We start from the raw sequence: 20,254 nt of genomic DNA, 5'->3' as shown, positions 1-20,254 counted from the left end.
CAGGTACATTTAGAGTCAAAATATACTCCAAGGTATTTGAAAAACATCGAGTGCCTGATCGCTTTACCGGATAGGTGAAGCTGAAATTGGGCGGGTTCGTGCTTCCTAGAAAAAACGACCATTTCGGTTTTCTCCGTAGAGAATTCGATACCCAGCTTTAGAGCCCACGTGAACAGGTTGTTCAGGGTATCTTGCAAGGATTTTTGCAGAATGGCGGGATTAGTACCCGTGATGGAAATAACTCCATCGTCTGCAAGTTGTCTCAGCGTGCAGTCTCTAGTTAGACAATCATTCATATCATTGACGTAAAAACTGTACAAGAGGGGGCTTAGGCAGGAGCCTTGTGGTAGGCCCATAAAACTGTATCGAGAAGATTTCAAGCTGCCATGATTGAAAAACATGTGCTTTTCTGACAGTAAATTGTACAGGAAATTGTTAAGAATTGGTGAAAGTCCACGATTATGAAGTTTCTCTGAGAGAATTTCCATGGAAACTGAATCAAATGCCCCTTTGATATCGAGAAAAACGGAAGCCATTTGTTCTTTGCGAGCAAATGCGATTTGGATTTCAGAAGATAGCAGCGCGAGACAATCATTCGTCCCTTTACCTCGGCGGAAGCCAAACTGCGTATTTGACAGCAAATTGTTCGCTTCAACCCACTCCTTGTCCCGCCAAAGTGATGGAGGACGACGTCGGAAAGTGGTAGCCGGTACACGTTTCTTTTGAGCTTGAAGTGCGCTTTCGTAAATCAAACTCGATATAAAGTTATACTCTTCGAGTGGAGGAAGTTCATGCATTGAAACAAGTGCTTCAGATATTATTTCTGCAAATTTTCTCCAGTCAATATTTTTCGTGAGGTCATAAGCAATATCGACTGACTCACGAGAACCTGATTCATTGGCGATCGATAAAATTATTGGCAGGTGGTCACTACCGTGGGGATCTTGGATTACCTTCCACGTGCAATCCAGGGATAACGAAGAAGAGCAAAGTGATATGTCTAGCATGCTTGCCCGTGCAGGAGGGTTGGCTATTCTAGTTGCTTCCCCAGTATTCAAAACTGTCAATTTGAAGTTGTCGCACAGATCATAAATCAAAGTGGCACAGTTGTCATCGTAGAGTGAACCCCATGCTGTTCCATGGGAGTTGAGGTCACCTAAGATTAGCCGCGGCTCCGGCAGTGCCTCGATGATATCAAAAAACTGATGGCGGCCAACCATAGTTCTTGGAGGAATATATATCGAGGCAATACAGAGGTCTTTGCCATTGATTTGTGTCTGGCAAGCGACAACTTCAATGCCTGTCATCGATGGGAGAGTGACTCTATAGAAGGAGTGACATTTTTTGATCCCCAATAGTACGCCACCAAACGAGTCATTTCGATCGAGGCGAATGTTCCGGATCTTAGCCGCGGAAACTATCCTTGGAGTGGACAGAAAACTGGAACGTGTCCTAGATGGTTGGTTGTAATTCAACTAGATGGATTTAATCCAAAGTAGATCTTTCTGGATGGATGCCAACGTATAAAAAAAAAGGTTGACTCTACTCAAACACGTCGTGTTCTGAAGATGATCTTTATTAAACTGGATGCTGAATTGGTACCGGATACAATAAATTATCTCCCTTGAGGTTTATAAATTTTCTTGATTATTCGGCGATTTATATCGGGAGAGTAAATGTGTAGTGAGAGTCGCTTCTGTTGTAATATTTCACTTTTGAAATATTTCCCTCGCAGTGTAATCTAGTACCACAATGTGATTTTAAATTGGGAATAGGAATAGGCAATATATCGAATAATTTAGTTTCTAATGGGCTGCCGCAACATACCGGCCTCCGTTGAAAGGAACTTTCAAACATGAATCCTATCTAACTATGTCTGGTTTTGGTCAATTAGGATTGACGAAGTTGCACTGGTTGATCTGTTAGCCTCGATGACATCGTCGATCGGTAGAGGACAGACTTCCGTTATTGCCCGTCGGTAACTTCCATTTGCGGTTCGAACCTGGATGACTCTTGTGCGACCATCCCTGCCAGGGAAGGCGCTTTCGATTCGGCCCAGATTCCACTTCATTGGAGGAGTTGATTCGTTCTTCAGCAGTACCAATGTTCCAATTTTGATGTCTGGATGAGCCATCGGCCATTTCTGTCGATCTTGAAGTTGACCAACATACGCACTAGACCAAACCTTCCAAAAATGTTGAATCTTCTGTTGCATTTTCTGGAAAGAAGTGAGGCGATTAATAGGAGTTTCGCAGAGATCAGGCTCAGGAATCTGGAATAACGGCTCGCCAACTAACAAGTGCCCCGGAGTGAGAGCAACAACGTCAGCAGGATCGGATGACAGGGGTGTGAGAGGCCTTGAATTCATGATTCCTTCAATCTGGGTAATCAAGGTGTTGAATTCCTCGATAGTGAGGAGAGTATCCTTCATGATGCGATACAGATGGTGCTTGAAGGTCTTAACGGCGGCCTCCCACAACCCTCCAAAATGCGGAGACCGAGCTGGATTAAAGTGGAAGTTAATTCCCACTTTGGTGCACTTGTTTGTGAGATCTTCAGAACGGTGCAGCTCATCGAATAGCTGTTTGTGCTCTTGCAGCTGACGATTCGCACCAACAAAAGTGCGTGCATTGTCGCAGTACACGTCAGTTACGCGACCGCGACGTGCCACGAAGCGTTTCAAAGCACTTAAGAACGAACCCGACGTCAGGCTATATACCATTTCGATATGGACAGCCTTGGAGGCCATACAAACGAATATTGCAACGAAAATTTTCAGAGAATTGCCCCGACGACTCGGCGGGCGAACGTAAAACGGACCGCAATAGTCCACGCCGGACTTCAGAAACGCGCGCGACGGAGTCACTCTCGCTGCCGGTAATGATCCCATGAGTTGTTGGATGCTCTTCGGTTTGCAGGAGAAGCAGATCAGGCATTTGTCCACCACTTTTCTCACTAAATCTCTGCCTCGAATGGGCCAAAACCGCTGGCGTAGAGTATTGAGAAGCATTTGTGGTCCACAGTGTAGTGTGTCAATGTGAGTTCTCTTGGCAATCAGGTGTGTCAAATGATGTTTCGCTGGAAGTATGATGGGGTGTCGAGTGTCGAATGGAGCGTCCAACGCCTCCAAGCGCCCATGTACTCTCAATAGCCCTTCTACATCTAAGAAAGGGTTGAGTTTTTTCAAAGACGATTTAAACAAAAAATTCCTTTGCACAGGTCCAGGATATCGGTGCAGAAAAGCAATTTCTGACGAAAAGGAATCTTGTTGAACTTGTTTCACCAGCAGTTTTAGTGAATCGTCTAATTCTTTCGGTTTGAGCGGACCAACTAATCTGTTTTCTGAACTTGTGCGGCAATTGTAAACAAACCTTCGAATCCATGAGAGCGTTCGTTCGAGAGTAGACAAAACCGAATATTTGTTGATCAGCGAAAGTATTAGGGGAGGCGAGGTTGTGACCAACGATACGGTTCCCCGAGTTTCTTGATTTCGAATACAATGGTGTAGTGGCGATAATTCGATTATATTAGTAGGCCAATGAACTTTCTCTTCCATCAGGAATGGTGGCCCATGCCACCAGAGTTGATCGTCTATTATTTGTGCAGGAGAAATGCCGCGAGATATATGATCAGCCGGATTTTGCTCTGAAGGCACATATCGCCATTCGCTTCCATGAGTGAGCCGATGAATTTCGGCGATCCGATTGGACACATACACTTTCCATGTTGAAGATACTGAAGCTATCCAATGAAGCACAATGCTTGAATCCGACCAGAAAGTGATCGAGCAAGAAAGTTCAGTATTTTTCTTTACTGTGTCGGCTAGTTGAGCAGCCATGACAGCTGCACACAATTCAAGTCGTGGAGTTGACTGTTTCGATAGCGGGGATACTTTGGACTTTGATATGAGGAGGTTGCAAGCTACATTTCCACCTTTGTCGATCGATTTAACGTACAGGCAACATCCGTACGCCTTCTCGGAGGCGTCTGCAAAACAGTGCAGTTCAAGTTGGTCGAACTGGTCGATAAGTACTCTTCTAGTTATTTTCAAGGTCGAAAGCACTTGAATTTCAGTCCTAAAGGTTTTCCACCAGTTTTGATAGCCGAGTGGTAACTCCTCATCCCAAGTAAACGAATTCGACCACAGGGACTGTAAATAGATTTTGGCGGACACGATTACTGCTCCCACAAGTCCCATGGGATCAAACAACCTGGACATTTCCGAAAGTGCTATCCTTTTCGTGATTGGTATTGAGGGTGAAAGTAGTGGAACCTTGAATCCAAAAGAATCAATGAGTGGATGCCAAATTAATCCGAGGGTTTTGACCGAGCTAGATTTGTCGATTTCAAGATCATCTCGGTTATCACGGAGATATTCCGGAATGTGGGAAAGGATTTCTGGATCATTCGAGCTCCATTTCCTGAGCAAGAAGCCCCCAGAAGCCAGTAGTTGAATTAGTTGCTTACAGCTTTCGATTGTTCTATCTTTATCGTCATCTCCAGCCAAACAATCGTCAACATAGAAGGATTTCTTTAGTAGTCGAGCTGCCAACGGAAAATGATCCTGTTCGTCATCCGCGAGCTGGTTCAAGCAACGGGTGGCGAAGAATGGTGCGCATGCTGTACCGTAAGTAACGGTTTTAAGTTGGTAGGTTTTCAATGATTCGCTCTGAGAATTCCTCCAAAATATTTGCTGCAGCGTGCGATCTAGCTTGTGCACCCTGATTTGTCGATACATTTTTTCGACATCAGCTGTAACAACGTATTTGGGCATCCGAAAATTTAAGCTTATGGCGAGAAGAGGTGGCTGAACTGTCGGACCAATGTAGCAAATATCGTTGAGCGACAGATTGCTTGTTGATTTACACGAACCATCAAAAACGACTCGGGTCTTAGTCGTTGCACTATCAGGTCGCAATATAGCGTGGTGAGGTAGATAGAAATGGGGAATAGACGGTTCTGGCTCGACTGTTTCCATGTGTCCAAGTGACTGATATTCGTCCATGAATTTACAGTAGTCGGAATGTAGCGTGGGATTAATGACAAATCTTTTCTCCATGGCTTGGAATCTGCGATGTGCAACCGGTGATGACTCTCCCAGTTCGCATAACATTTCTTCACGAATCGGCAACCGCACTTCGTACCGACCGTTAGGGGCTCTGGAATGGGTTTTCTGGAAGTGATTTTCACAATGTTGCTCCTCCAGGGATAATGCCTTTCCATTATCAACTTTCGGTCTCCCAAAATTTCTGTACTGCAGCAGCGAGATTATCGATAGTGATCGCTGCGTTGCAAACAGTTATTTTAACTGGCGATTGGTTTGCGTGATCGCCTGCAACAGCATACCCAAATACTGTTTTGCGTAGTATTGGTAGCTGAGGACCCAAAGAAATTTGTTCGTTTTCCAATAGCGTGAAAAACCATTGCACGCCAATGATCATGTCAATACCATGAGCGATGTTAAACTTCGGGTCGGCGAGTGGTAGGCTTCGAGGAATTATCCAATTCGAAACATCGACTGTTGTTGACGGCAAAATTCTAGTCAAGCTGGGTAGTACTAGAAAGTCTATATTGGCGTTGAAAGTTCCTACTCGTGACGATAAACTGACCGAAACCAAATGTGTTACACGTTGTACGCTGTTTCCTATTCCGTACACGTCGACATCTGCTCTTTCTCGTTTGAGGCGCAGTCGTTGCGCGAGATTTTCGGTCACAAAATTACGCTCGGATGCAGAGTCTAACAGAGCTCGAGCATATGAGTAGGTTCCATCAATGTCACGAACCCGAACATAGGCCGTGAGCATGAAAATCGTTGTATTCGTGTTTGTAGTGAATGTGGGAGGAGTGATAGCAGCGCAGCTTGTCACCAATCCTTGAGCTGGCCCTGACGGTACAACTGGAGACGGCGACACGTTCCTTAACGAATAACCTTGGCCTCCCGACGACGTTCCCATTACCCGAGGGACCACGTGCGATTGATCGACAATGCACGCACCAACCGACGAAGACGACTCGACGACCGTGGCCGATTGTGAAGCAAATAATGGTTGGTTATGTGCTTCCGATAGTTCACCAACCTGAACAGCCAATGTGTTGGAAGTGTTTATATGCAACAATGTGTGATGGCGCTTGTTGCATGTCCGACAAGAGCTAGAAGGGCAGTCTTTCACCAAATGCGAAGACCTCAAACAGTTCAAGCACAGACCATGCCTTTTAGCTATACTGAAGCGTTGTTTCGGTTGTAATTTTAGGAATTCATCACATGACGAAGTTGAATGAGTATCTTTACGACAAACCACACAATTTTTTACATTCGCACTTGTAATTGCGGAATGAGAAGAAACATTCACTCGATGAATGCGAAGATCTGTCTTACTATTAGCGATCGATGTATGAGAAAGTGTTATGGTTTGTAGCACTCGGGACCGTTTCTGGATGAATGACACTAATTCTTTGTATTTTGGCCTTTCATCTTCGACCAACTGATTCTCCCACTCTTTCAATGACGTATGATCTAGCTTGCTACTGAGAAGTTCCACCAAAAAAGAGTTCCAGTGTTCCCTCGTCTCTTCTAGCTTATCAAGCACGCCAATGTGCTTTTCAAACGTATCAACAAGATCCGAAAGTGCAGATGAGGATTCCTTCTTCAACGATGGAGTGGAAAGCAGAGCAGAAAAATGTTGCTTTATTAGAAAGTTCCGATTGTCGAACCTTCTTTTCAAAAGATCCCAAGCAATACCATAGTTTGTTGCAGTTACAGCTAGCGATTGTACCAACCGAAGTGCATCTCCTTTCAGTACCGCTTTCAAATATTGAAATTTTTGAATGGATGAAAGGTGCTGATTGGTGTGAATGAGACTGACGAACAAATCATGAAAGTTCATCCATTCATCGAAATCTCCCTTGAACTCTGGTATTTTAAGTTCCGGGAGGCGGACATTGAAGGTCTGTGTAGGTGGGGCGACAGGCGATGAGGACATAGAGGTGGTCGATGGGGTCACATTTACGAGCTTACTGGTCAAAGATCCTTTGAGTTGAAAGTAAACTTCTTCAAACGACACTCTTTCTTCAGCAATCTCATCAGTAACCTCATGATCTAGTTCTATCTCAGCTTGCACATCATTAAACTCGTCCCAGAGAGAATCCAGCTTCTCAATGCGGAACTTCAATTGAGGAAAATCAGTTTCATGCACGTAGTTAGTATCGAAAACCTTTATCAATCTCGCTGAGCCAAGTATGTTGTTTCGACGAATAATTAGTTTCTTAGTTTTGCGGAGATCCCGTTTTATTTTCGATGCCATATTCACAACCACGAGAATTACTATTTAGTTAAAGTTTGTCACTCACCAGCTGTTTGTAGAAATTACCTGTGCCCACTTGACTAACCTACGAGCACGTGTTCGGCAGTGTCCTGATTGATCCAAAACAGCGTCCAATTCCGTCCAAAACTCCAAGAAACTTGACTGAGCAGCTGGAATGTCCTTGCGAGGGTCCGAAGTAGGCGTACAAATGTCCAAGAGTGGTTACTCAATCCAAAAAACGATGACCAATGTCCGATGATGTACCCACGCTAACCTCCAAATGCAGCAATCGTTGTTTCAGCAGCTGAAATCCCGGGTTTCGGCACCAATTTATGTTCCGGATCTTAGCCGCGGAAACTATCCTTGGAGTGGACAGAAAACTGGAACGTGTCCTAGATGGTTGGTTGTAATTCAACTAGATGGATTTAATCCAAAGTAGATCTTTCTGGATGGATGCCAACGTATAAAAAAAAAAGGTTGACTCTACTCAAACACGTCGTGTTCTGAAGATGATCTTTATTAAACTGGATGCTGAATTGGTACCGGATACAATAAATTATCTCCCTTGAGGTTTATAAATTTTCTTGATTATTCGGCGATTTATATCGGGAGAGTAAATGTGTAGTGAGAGTAGCTTCTGTTGTAATATTTCACTTTTGAAATATTTCCCTCGCAGTGTAATCTAGTACCACAATGTGATTTTAAATTGGGAATAGGAATAGGCAATATATCGAATAATTTAGTTTCTAATGGGCTGCCGCAACAGCGAATAATGTTGAAATCGTGGAAATTCAGTTCGTCGGCTGAAGAAAGCCATGTTTCACAGAGGTAAAATACATCACAGTTAGAACTATGAATAAAAATTTAAATTGATCTAGTTTAGGGATGATGCTTCTGCAATTCCACTGTATTACAGTGGTCGAATCCTTGACCTCTTGCACTGAATCAGGCATCGAGGGAAATGAACGCTGCTAAAAAACCACATTTTTCTTTCAAAAATGTTCTCACAATCGGGAGCAAACATAATACTATGCTTTTAAGAGGGTCATTTATATTTAAAGCATTTAAAATATTGTCCACCAGGTCAGAAAGCGCAAGCAAGCCAGATTGTGGCTGTTGCCTCGACCGCGAAAAAGGAACAGACGTGTTGGGCTCTGCTCCGGGAAGTGCTGAGGACCCCTGGTGCGTAGAAGAACCGCTTAAACCAGGAGGTACTTGCTTCGGTCTATTCTCAGCACGTTCGATACGAGGTTTCATTCCAATTTGGGAAGTTTCGGTCTTCTTTCTGGGGAGTGATGGAAAAGAAGTAATTTTTCTTTTCCTAATGGCACCCTGCGATGTACCGGAACTTCCTGCATTGGGAGCGTCAGCAACAGGCTCGTCGTTCTGCAGAATGGAGTAGGGATTGTCCTGAGTCGTTGAAGCGGAACTCTTAAGCATTTCTGCATAAGTCCGCTTGGAACGTTCCTTTAAGGAACGCTTGAGTTTTTCCCCTCGTTGATGTACACCGGGCATTGAGAAAGATCATGTGGAGCCTCGTCGCAATGAAGACACTTGCGCTCTTTTGCGCAAGAAGTCCCATCATGACTCTCTTCACAATCTGCGCAACGTTGTTTATTGCAACAATAGGCGGCCGTGTGACCGAGGTTGCATACATTTGTTGCATTTCATTACCCGGGGTACAAACAACCGAATAGGTAAACGAAGTGCACCTATTGCAACGTAGTTTGGAAGAGCGGAATCCTCAAATGTCACACGAAAAGAGTTTGTCCGATTGAGAACTCGTTTGTCATTTTTAAGTGAAACAGACTTCAGTCGATCGCATTCAAGAATCTTCACACTTTTAAGTGAGGAGTTCTTGAAGCGACCGACACCATCTAGTATCTCTTTTCGAGTCAAACCCTTTTCGTTTATTACACCGTCTATTTCAACGTTGCAACAGGGTACGTATACGCGATACTCAATCGAAAAAAATTATTGATGGTTTCATTAAAAAAAAATCAAAAATTTTTTGATAAAAAAATCATTGAGAATAATTTTTTTTCAAATTCATTTTTCTCAATAAAAAGGTATTGTTTTAATTAAAATCACCCATACATCGGAAAATGGGCACTTTTACAGGGAAAAGTTTTTCGAACAACAATTTCTGAATGTTTTTATTCAAAAAAATTTATTCAAACAATATTCAATTTTATGGTTATAAGTCAAATTATTGAAATAGAAGAAAAGAAAAAATATTAATCAAACACAAGTGCAAGCTACCATCAATATAATTCCGAATTTCCCACCCCGACCTCGAACGGAACGCCGAATAACGAAACGGAGGCGGCACTCAGCTAATCAGATTTCGGTTTTGTGCCACCGGATTAACACGACGAGGACGCCCGCGAGGCATCGCGATTCTTCGGGGGGTATGAAACTTTGCCTTCGCTCCCGGAAAATGCCGGCGAAACGACTGTCTTCTCTATTCACAGAATCCCTCGGTGAGGCGCGTCTCGCCTCGCGCGATGGAAAGAGTTAATTGAAACATTTAAATATATAATTATTCTTATTTTGAACCTGAGTGACTCCCCTCCCGATCTCTGCCACCCACGCAAGTTTCGCCAATTCACCACCAGGAAAGGGTTTGGAATCAGTCTCATGGTTCCGGGGAGGCCAAACGAAGGCAATAAAAACTTATTGGAAAAGTTTCTCGCGCGGATTTTGAGAACAGAGTTTTATTCGACTGATTCGGAACCGTGGGAGGAAGGGTTGAACGGAGTTAAGAAGACAATCACATCTTCGAGGATTGTGTTCCAGATTGATGGACTTAATCAGTCTCACTTTTTGAAGTGGTGCTTTGGGGAGTTGCGATTTTATTAGTCTGCGAGAATTCGGACAGCTGCAAGGGATTTTCGTGCTTTTCATGGGAAGAAGGAAGAGATTCGCAGCAGGACTGGTTGAGAAGAACGATTAGCCAAGAAGAGTTGTATTTTAATATTAATGTGTTATGGATTTGTACTCACTGTTCTATATCCATTTCCTCCCGTGGAACGATCTTATGACATCTGCGGCATAGACGAATAGGTGTTCAAACCATGGATGGATGCAATGTTTTCAATGGTTTTCTGAAAGAAACAAATGGGAATTCAATTCACTATTTTATTGCCATCATTCTCATCGCTTAATATTTCCTTTTATATTTTAGGCAGATGAACAATTGAATAATACTGTACAGTTTACAGGTTAAGAAAATCAAATACTAAAGGCGTGTTCCACACCTAATCCACCGGTCCTACAGTAAAGGGTGGAACGATCAAAAATTGGTCGCAAAAAAAATGAGTGGGTTATATCTATGATATAACCGCAAGGTTCACGTGGAACTACCTTAGCTTAGCAATCATTCGTTTGTATTGATTAAATTCTTGATTGAATGAAACAGTTTCCAAATTCGATTGAGTTCAATATATTTGCTATGTGAGTGAAAAAAATGAACAAATACCGTGTAAAGTCAATTCATTTATTGTGATTGATTGTTCTTCGTTACAAGTAAATTTAATGATGGACATTTTACGTTTGGTATGATGACTAGAACAAAATATATGTACGGAAGAATTATCAAACGTTTGATGAACCAGCCTAAGGCTGAAAATCTTTCCAATAAAGACAAAAAAAAATTATCAAACGATTATTTTATTTTACATTTCCCTCTGAAGTTTACATCCCAAAAGTGTACATACTTCTCGAATCTCGAATTTGCTTGAAACTGGGAAGTTCATTCGCTTCTAGTGGCTGCACGATTTTCCCAGGTTCCTAAGTTTAGAAGATCATGTTAGGACAGACATATTCCACTCTGCACAAAGGCAAGCGAGGACAAAAGTACTCGTAGTTTGCATTTATTTGCAGAGCCGATTTCCCCAGAAACCTCGGTTTTGAAGTCTGTGTTAGGGAAACACATTTCAATCGGAACAAAAATACCCCCGATTTGTATGAATTCGCAATGCCGATTTCCCCACGCTTCATGGATTTGAAGTCTGTGTTAGGGAAACACATTCCAGTCGGAACAAAAATACCCCCGACTTGCATGAATTTGAAATACCGATTTCTCCAGGCACCTTGGTTTAGAAATCTCTATTAGGGAACACATTTCGGTGGAAACAAAAGCTCCCCCTACTTTCGTGTGTTCTTTTTCTTCTTTTTGGCTTTAAGAGGGTTTAAACTTTTCAGTTCACTCGCCTCTAGGCTCTTTCGTGTGTTTGCAATGCCGATTTCGCTGCTTGGTTTTAAAGTCTGTGTTAGGGAACATTTTTCGATGAGAACAAAAGTCCCCCTACTTTCATGTATTTGCAATGCCGATTTCCCCAAGGCTGCTTGGTTTTGATGGCTGTGTTAGGGAAACCGTAAATCGGGCCAATCAAAACGATGCAGTTAGGGCGTTTAGAAAACGCCTAATATTTTACAGTTATTCAATTGTTTATCTAATGAAAAACAACATTTTGTTAGTTGCGATAAATGCGTAGAAATATTCCCTATCAAGTGATGCAAACATCTCTCCTATCCAGTACGAAATGTTCGAGCTATAAGCATTCGAAATCTTTCATTTTTTCCTGCATGTTCTGTGTTTAGGTTTTCATTTTACCCTCCATATATTCCGGTTAGACGTAGTCCCACGTCAAAAGAAAGGTACTGGACGTTTCATGTCGTTTTTGGAAGAGTAAATGTGGACACTTGCGATTCACGTGCAACTATTATTTTTATGAGTGAAAAAAAACTTCATTATTATTTATCACAATATCCTGAATGTTATCTATCATTTCTGGAGATCGTTCAGAATACTTGTTTTTCCACGCTAAAATTCCCCGACCCAAAATCGAACAGTTTCGTACAGTGTTGCAGACTTATCCAATGTTTAAGCCATATTTCACGTATCAGATGATCATACGCATTTGAGATATAAACACTGAATTGAAGCTTGGAATCTGGAATTAATCCATTTCGCTGATTGATAGTGGCGTCAAAGTACAACACATTGCAAGCCGGATGGAAAGAAGAAATTTTCCAGAAGCAAGAGTTGTGTTCATTGTTATAGTTACCACCAAAACGATCGATTTCTGATTTTTTGTTGTCGTTCTGCGAAAGATGCTGAATAGTACAATTTATAAATCATTTGGTTGGGAATGATGTAGGTACAGAAAAATCTACTAGGTTATTCGATAAGTTGTTGACAGCCCTTGGTGTTGTCCTACGTCTCTTCGCATTTGGCTAGGTCCGGATAAAATATCCGTAGGAGAAAGTACTGTAAACGACTGATTAAATTACAGAAAACTAATTTCCCCGAATTATGGGCCCAATTGTAGAAATCGAGTCGATAATAATGTTGCTCGTTAGCTCTGTTTTACTATTATGGATACCGACCATATCGAAAGCATCGAGTGAGTGATAGCTATCGGTGCAACTGTCAGAATTTTCGAGTTGTTCGGTTTTCTTGTCGCATACCTTCAGAGTATTATTGTCGCCACAGCACTATCTTGGAATTCGTTCGTCAGTTCAACGAACGAAATTTCCAACGAACGACATGTCAAATAACCAACCGATGTCATGAGCAGCAGGCCAGTCGATGTGCTGATATACAGTTTGTTTTTGTTTACTTTCTAAAAAAGCAAAATATTTCGAAGTAGTTTGCGATTAGAAGCATTTTCGGTTAGTTTTGCTCTACAATCTGTTCCAAAAGTCATTATTGAAGACGTAATTGAAGGTAAAATTTGTCTGCTTAGTTGAATGCTGAAATTATTGAACCATTCAAATTACACACATTTCAGATGGCCGATATAATCATTCATTCCGTTCGCCAACAACAGGCCAGTCCTGGAACCGTATACCACGCCCTTTATGGACACTACTTTTTGGGTATTTCCCAAAAGAATTTGGCGATCATTTACGGAAAAAGCCTGTCCACTATTTATGGTTGGATTCAAAAGTTTGAAAGCGAGGGACTTTACCGAAGGAAAAAACGAGCTCAGGTCTTCAAAAAGTTCCAGTCGGAAATGCGACAATGGTTGGTGGAGCTTTATTGCAAGCATCCTCTTTTATTTTTGGACGAAGCCAAGGAGATGTTCCAGGCACATTTCCAGATGACAATAAGTACTTCATCCGTCTGTACTATTCTGCACGAGGCAGGCTTGTCGTGGAAAACCATTGAGAGAAGAGCTATTCAAATTCGTATGGAAGAAATAGTGCGGTTTGTGAATGAGCTCCTCGCCATACCATGGGATATTTTCAATTTAGTTTTCCTCTATGAGGTGAGTATTGACAATAGGGGCACGTTACGTCAGAAGGGATATGGTGTCGTAGGAAAAAAGTTAATTTTCAGAGGAGAATTTTGTCGCCGTGCTCGTTCATCGTTCTTATGTTTCCTTGGCGCTGATGGAATCCTGGATAGTTTCTGGACTGAAGGCACTTTTAACAGGCTAAAGTTTTTCGAATGCTGCCGAGAGTTTGCCTTGCGGAATCCTAAGGTTCAAATATATCCAGGATTCCATTCAGTATGGATCATGGACGGTGCGAGGATTCATTGCGACGCTAATCTCATTCGCTATCTTCGATCCATTGGGATCATACCCATATTCCTTCCGGCGTACTGCCCCTTTTTCAATCCCATCGAGGTGATCTTTGGCCTCGTGAAAAAACGTCTTCAGAGAGTACACCGGGAAGGTGAACAAATTCTGGCTGAAGTATGTGAAGCTATGAACTACTTCAAAGTTTATCCTTGCCAGAAACTGTTTGAACACTGTGGATACTTCCCTGGAGGATTTTTCAGCCCTGAGAAAGGCTTAACGCAAGATCCAAATGAGGTCGATTTGAATATTGTTCCCAATTAATATAAGAGCAAGTTTTGAAACGTTTACTGTTAACAATAATGAACTATCTGAAACAAATAAATAAAACTCATGAAGACCGTGAAACTATTGCAAATAAAACTTATTTTATTTATTCAAAACCGTAAAATCAAAACAAGAAAAACACTTTAAGAGTGATCAACATCGGGACAATCAGTTACTTTCTCCGCCAACACTTGGCTCACTTCGGACTCTTCTGGTCGGATTGCTGATTGCACTGCGGTGATAAAATCTCCAGCGGCTAATCCTTTTGTTATCATTGCTTCGAGCTTGCGGGAAACGTTGTTAAGTAAGGACCGTATCGTTAATTATGGGTACGCTCAAAACACAGCTTTATTTCAAATATTGCATTTATTTTTCAGTTCTGATATCAAAATATTGTATCTTATGAATGAAAGAAAGGAGTAACAGTAAAAAAAAGACGGGTGGGTAATGTCGGGACATAACCGGAGTGACGTAGGACTATACAAAGGAGACAGTTAAATATTGTTAAATATATATATATTTTTTTAAATATATATTTTAAATATATTGTTTTATTTTCTTCTCCTACCTGAATACCTACCTATCTACCTGAAAAATGGATTAGTGTACTGTTTACTCTTTATGAACATGTTGGTGGTTCTGAAAAGAACCTTTGGCGTTGTGTTTTTGCGTTTTTTGGTTTCCCTTTCGACAGTCCCCTCTGGGCTGGTTTTATTGTGGCTCTCCACTGGGCTAGAGGCGAATGAACTTCAAAGTTTAAAGCCTCTTAAAAACAAAGAAAGAAAGAAAGAAAGAAAGAAAAATACATTCATTACGATTTGTTCGCTCGTTGGATTCACATGCAGGCTAAAAAGGGTCCTTTTCAGGATCACAAAATTATCTTCAATCTAAAGAGTTTATTGTTTTGTTATCACTCGATATCCCCATCTTGTTCGACTAAACCTTTCTGTTTAGCGATTGCGTTTGCCACTCGCCACAGATTTCACAGTTGGAAAATTTCTTCCCATCCAGCTTGTGACATATTGTACAGTAAATTACATTCAATGGCATGTCGCATTACCATCATTCAGTGTCGGATTGGAGGTAATTTTAACCTGTAATTGAACATTTGCGATGACAGTGGTACAGTGTCGACTTTCAATGTGGGGTCATAATTTGGACCCCGAACTCTATGTTTACAAAAATGTCCAACTAAATATGTCGCATTACAGGTCCGTCCAATTAGCTAAATGTCGAGATAAGTGTAAATTACTGTACTTTCAATCTAGAAGCAATTTAAGAATTGGTGAAAATCAATAAGCTCAGAACAACTGCCAAATTCACATACTCATCATATCCTGGCAAACAAATTATGAAAAAATCAATTTGTGTTTTATTATTATTTTGGATATTATTTTAGAAAGCATTGAACTGTATTTCGTAAACTCTTTTTTTAAAGGTTTAATGGCCCTGATAAGCGCCGTGTTTTATGGAATGGTTCCAATTTAGAAAACTTAGTACTCGTGGTTTTGAAAAAAAAACATTTCGAACACCCTCGATGCCGCCTTGTTCTGGATTTCCCACCAAAGCAGTTTGTATAAAGAACAAACTTTTTTCTTCTGCTACCTGATGCCGTTTTGCGATTGCGTTTGCCACTCGCCACTCGCTGCAACTGCCTGTTGTTGTCTTGATGTGTTCTGTTCTGAATGAGAGTTTTCTTATCGTCGCGAGCAGCTTTACCAGCCAACTCGATCACTTCGGCGGCCGAAACTATATAACGCCGGCTAGGTGGACTGGTGCACTGGTACTAACGCGCTCGGCCTAGCTACCCTTGCGGGGAACTCCAGATCAACACGGTTCGAGCGGGATTTTGCCTTTCCCTTCACTTTTCCTCCTTTACCATGTCCAGCCATGGCTGCTTGGGTTGGTTTGTTGATGTGTTGTGATGCGAACCGATGTGGTGTACGGTTTGAATGAGAATGATCGTTACGGCAGCGGAGCGGGGATTTTTAAGCTGACTGGCTGGCTCGAGAATTACGCATGTGTGAGACTGCGACCAATGTTTCGTTCATTTTTTTCTTTTTCCTTTCCAATCGTGCTTCATTCTATTTCGCTGCTGCTCTGATTGCCCGTTTTGGTCGGTACGATTTGAGGAGCACAAAATGGACCAATCAAAAATGGGCACATAGTGCATTTTGACAATGCTTGATATTTCACAATTATTCAATTATTTATCTCAAGAAAAATGATATGTTATTCATTATGATAGATGCGTAGATATATTTCCTATCAATTGATGCAAAAACCTTTGCGATCTATTGAGAAATGCACGAGTTATAAGCGTTCCAAATCTTGCATTTTTTCCTACTTGTTCAGTGCCTAGATTTCCATTTCACCCCCTATATCTTCCGGTTAGACGTAGTCCTACGTCAATAATCAAGATTCTGATTTTCGCGCCAATGATCGCACCTGCTTCTTGATGTCCCTCATTAGGTTCTGGACAACCGTCTCATCGACTTGTTTGCTCACATTTATCCAATCCTTTTTGAACTGCTCAAGGTCATCGGCTGCCTTGTCCTTCTTCCGCAGTCGTCCCTTCATCAAAGCCCAAAATTTTTCAATAGGTCTTATTTGCGGACAATTTGGAGGATTCATCTCCTTTTCCACAAAATCGACATTATTCTCGCGATACCAATCCAAGGTCAAACGTGCATAGTGGCATGATGCCAAATCAGGCCAAAATAGTGTCGGACCAGTGTGCTTTCGGATGAGCGGTAACACACGCTTTTGGAGACATTCTTTCCGGTAAATTTCACCATTCATATTCCCGAGAGTGAAGAAAGGAGATGATTTCATGCCACATTGACAAACAGCTTGCCAAACCAGCACTTTCTTACCGATTTTTTCGCAAAAAATTGACTTCTCCGCGTTCGGGACATCTGTTCCTTGCTTTACAGTGTAAAACTGTGCCCCAGGAAGAGTTTTGTAGTCCAGTTTGACGTAGGTTTCATCATCCATGACGATGCACAGTTCGCGTTTGCTTAAAATCCCATCGTAAAGCTTACGGGCACGGGTTTTCACGGAACTTGCCTGAATTTGGCTGCGTTTGGGACATTTTTGCTTTCTATATGCCTTCAGTGAGTTACGTTCTTTGGCACGTTGAACCATACCGATTGATGTTCCACACTTTTTTGCGCAATCCCGTATCGATAATTCCTTTTTTCTTTCAAATTGCCTGCAAATCTTTTTATCCAAGTTTGGCTTGGATGGCCCAGGTTTTCTGCCGCGACCGGGTAGATCCTTCAATGTATTATACATACCAAATCGCTTGATAGCGTTTTGGACCGCATGGACGCTTACTCCTTCCGCCTTCGCCAATTTTCTCATTGATATTCCTGTTTCGGAGCAGTATCTGGTCACAATGGATTTTCGTTTTTCTTCTGTTAGCCCTCTCATGATTGCACTTTTAGGAAAAAACGATCTTTTAACAATGCTAACTGAACGCTAACTGTGTCAACAACAGGAGAAAAATAAACAGCTGTCAAAACAAGCTATAGTCTTTTTCAGACGGAGACTCTAAGGCGTACCCATAAATAACGATACGGTCCTTATTCCAAGTGCTGCTGAAATTTCTTCCCTTATTTCAGCCGCTTCTTTCACCCAACCAGCATTCACAGTATGAGCCACTGTGACACCCCGATGTACTGACTGCAGGCGGGCTGCTTCTGACACATTTGTCCATCGGAAGTATTTGGCGAGCTCCAAAGGCGGTGCGGGATCAATTTTCAATTGCTCTTGCTTGTGAGCAGGCGAAGAGTGGATGAAGTTGGCCCACAACATCCACGAGCTTTGATGTCCCTCTAAATCCAAGTGAGTTTCCTTAAGCTCTTTAGCCAAAGCAGCACAATCACGGGTCGAGTGGGCTCCGGCTCGGTCTGAGTTTGTTGGCGTAATGAGCGTCTTCAGTACCATTTGGTGCTGGGCATGCGTCTCCACGTTGGTCGCATATGGATGCACAAAAACTTTGATGTTTTTATCCTTCCATGTAGCAAGGATTCGTGGAGTGATGGTAGAAACATTGTAGGTCTTCCTTTTGGTCGTGTCATGCAGAATGATGAATCGTTCAATGTCTTCTTCATCTGGCATTTGCTTCTCAGACCATGTCGGAACGTCATTGTCAAAATCAACTTGCCGAGATACGTGTTTCTTTGCAAGTTTCCACATGAATCCGATCACTTCCGGCACTGTATCTCCACCGACATTCATGGTTCCGATTTCTCGAGGGCGCATTTGACTGCGAAAAAGTCGTCGAAGAAAGGTCCCTTTAAAGAAGAATTCCAAACTCTTCGCAGCATCATCTGGCAACAAAGTCACATCATTTTCCTCGGATGCACCACTTTCTTCGTTTTCAGCTTCCTCCGTCGTATTATCGGGCAACAATGAGAATTCGACATTCCTCGAGTTCCCATCGTCAGAGACCTGGGTCGTATCCAACAAGGATTTCGAGAATCTGAAAGTTCCCGACGATCCAGCCACCGGAGATCCCGCTGTTTCCTGCTCCAGGAACTCTATTCCGTCGTAGCTGTAAATAGTTCAATTCTGTTGAAGATCATCCTATTTTTTTAATAGTTTGTTACTTACTTGTCCTTGTTATTATCCATGTTAAACTGGAACTGGAGGATTAATGTTCTTCAAGCATTTTGACGTAGGACTACGTCTAACCGGAAGATATAAGGGGTGAAATGGAAATCTAGGCACTGAACAATTAGGAAAAAATGCAAGATTTGGAACGCTTATAACTCGAGCATTTCTCAATAGATCGCAAAGGTTTTTGTATCAATTGATAGGAAATATATCTACGCATCTATCATAACGAATAACATTTCATTTTTCTTGAGATAAATAATTGAATAATTGTGAAATATCAAGCATTGTCAAAATGCACTATGTGCCCATTTTTGATTGGTCCATTTTGTGCTCCTCAAATCGTACCGACCAAAACGGGCAACCAGAGCAGCAGCGAAATAGAATGAAGCACGATTGGAAAGGAAAAAGAAAAAAATGAACGAAACATTGGTCGCAGTCTCACACATGCGTAATTCTCGAGCCAGCCAGTCAGCTTAAAAATCCCCGCTCCGCTGCCGTAACGATCATTCTCATTCAAACCGTACACCACATCGGTTCGCATCAGAACACATCAACAAACCAACCCAACAGAACACATTCGGTTCGGTGGACATCAAGACAACAACAGGCAGTTGCAGCGAGTGGCGAGTGGCAAACGCTATCGCAAAACGGAATCAGGTAGCAGAAGAAAAAAGTTTGTTCTTTATACAAACTGCTTTGGTGGCAAATTCAGAACAAGGCGGCATCGAGGGCGTTCGAAATGGTTTTTTTTCAAAACCACGAGTACTAAGTTTTCTAAATTGGAACCATTCCATAACACAAGGCGCTTTTCAGGGCCATTAAACCTTCCAAAAAAGAGTTTAGGAAATACAGTTCAATGCTTTCTAAAACATTATCCAAAATAATAATAAAACACAAATTGATTTTTTCAAAATTTGTTTGCCAGGATCTGATGAGTATGTGAATTTGGCAGTTGTTCTGAGCTTATTGATTTTCACCAATTCTTAAATTGCTTCTAGATTGAAAGTACAGTAATTTACACTTATCTCGACATTTAGCTAATTGGACAGACCTGTAATGCGACATATTTAGTTGGACATTTTTGTAAACATAGAGTTCGTGGTCCAAATTATAACCCCACATTGAGAGTTGACACTGTACCACTGTCATCGCAAATGTTCAATTACAGGTTAAAACTACCTCCAATCCGATACTGAGTGGTGGTAATGCGACGTGCCATTGAATATAATTTACTGTAAAATATGTCACAAGCTGGATGGGAAGAAATTTTCCAACTGTGAAAGCTGTGGCGAGTGGAAAATGCAATCGCTAAACAGAAAGGTTTAGCCGAACAAGATGGGGATATCGAGTGATAACAAAACAATAAACTCTTTAGATTGAAGATAATTTTGTGATCCTGAAAAGGACCCTTTTTAGCCTGCATGTGAATCCAACGAGCGAACTTTAAACGCTCATTCGTTCGTCTCG

General features: G+C 41.8%; 4 protein-coding genes across 4 annotated transcripts; 1 reads left to right on the top strand and 3 right to left on the bottom strand.

Annotated features, from left to right (window-relative positions):
• Positions 1 to 1,870: 1,870 nt before the first annotated feature.
• LOC129761636 (uncharacterized) lies at positions 1,871 to 5,113 on the bottom strand. The gene has a single exon (XM_055759371.1). The coding sequence runs from the start codon at positions 5,111 to 5,113 to the stop codon at positions 1,871 to 1,873; it is 3,243 nt and encodes a 1,080-aa protein (XP_055615346.1).
• A 112-nt stretch (positions 5,114 to 5,225) lies between these two features.
• LOC129761635 (uncharacterized) lies at positions 5,226 to 7,301 on the bottom strand. Its single transcript, XM_055759370.1, has one exon. The coding sequence runs from the start codon at positions 7,299 to 7,301 to the stop codon at positions 5,226 to 5,228; it is 2,076 nt and encodes a 691-aa protein (XP_055615345.1).
• A 5,611-nt stretch (positions 7,302 to 12,912) lies between these two features.
• Positions 12,913 to 14,439, top strand: LOC129763657 (uncharacterized). Its single transcript, XM_055762907.1, has 2 exons — positions 12,913 to 13,035; positions 13,100 to 14,439. The coding sequence occupies exon 2, from the start codon at positions 13,100 to 13,102 to the stop codon at positions 14,156 to 14,158; it is 1,059 nt and encodes a 352-aa protein (XP_055618882.1). The 5' UTR covers positions 12,913 to 13,035; the 3' UTR covers positions 14,159 to 14,439.
• Positions 13,845 to 18,821, bottom strand: LOC129763660 (uncharacterized). The gene is made up of 3 exons (XM_055762910.1): positions 18,782 to 18,821; positions 17,750 to 18,722; positions 13,845 to 14,472 (listed from the first exon to the last, which is right to left on the bottom strand). Exons 1-3 carry the CDS (start codon positions 18,799 to 18,801, stop codon positions 14,305 to 14,307), a joined length of 1,161 nt encoding a protein of 386 aa, XP_055618885.1. The 5' UTR covers positions 18,802 to 18,821; the 3' UTR covers positions 13,845 to 14,304.
• Between the last annotated feature and the right edge of the window lie 1,433 nt (positions 18,822 to 20,254).

The sequence above is a fragment of the Toxorhynchites rutilus genome, chromosome 1, assembly GCF_029784135.1.
Source record: "Toxorhynchites rutilus septentrionalis strain SRP chromosome 1, ASM2978413v1, whole genome shotgun sequence".
Taxonomy (NCBI): Eukaryota; Metazoa; Arthropoda; class Insecta; order Diptera; family Culicidae; genus Toxorhynchites; species Toxorhynchites rutilus.
Note: the sequence above shows the minus strand (reverse complement) of the source record. Positions and strands in the feature narration are given on the sequence as shown.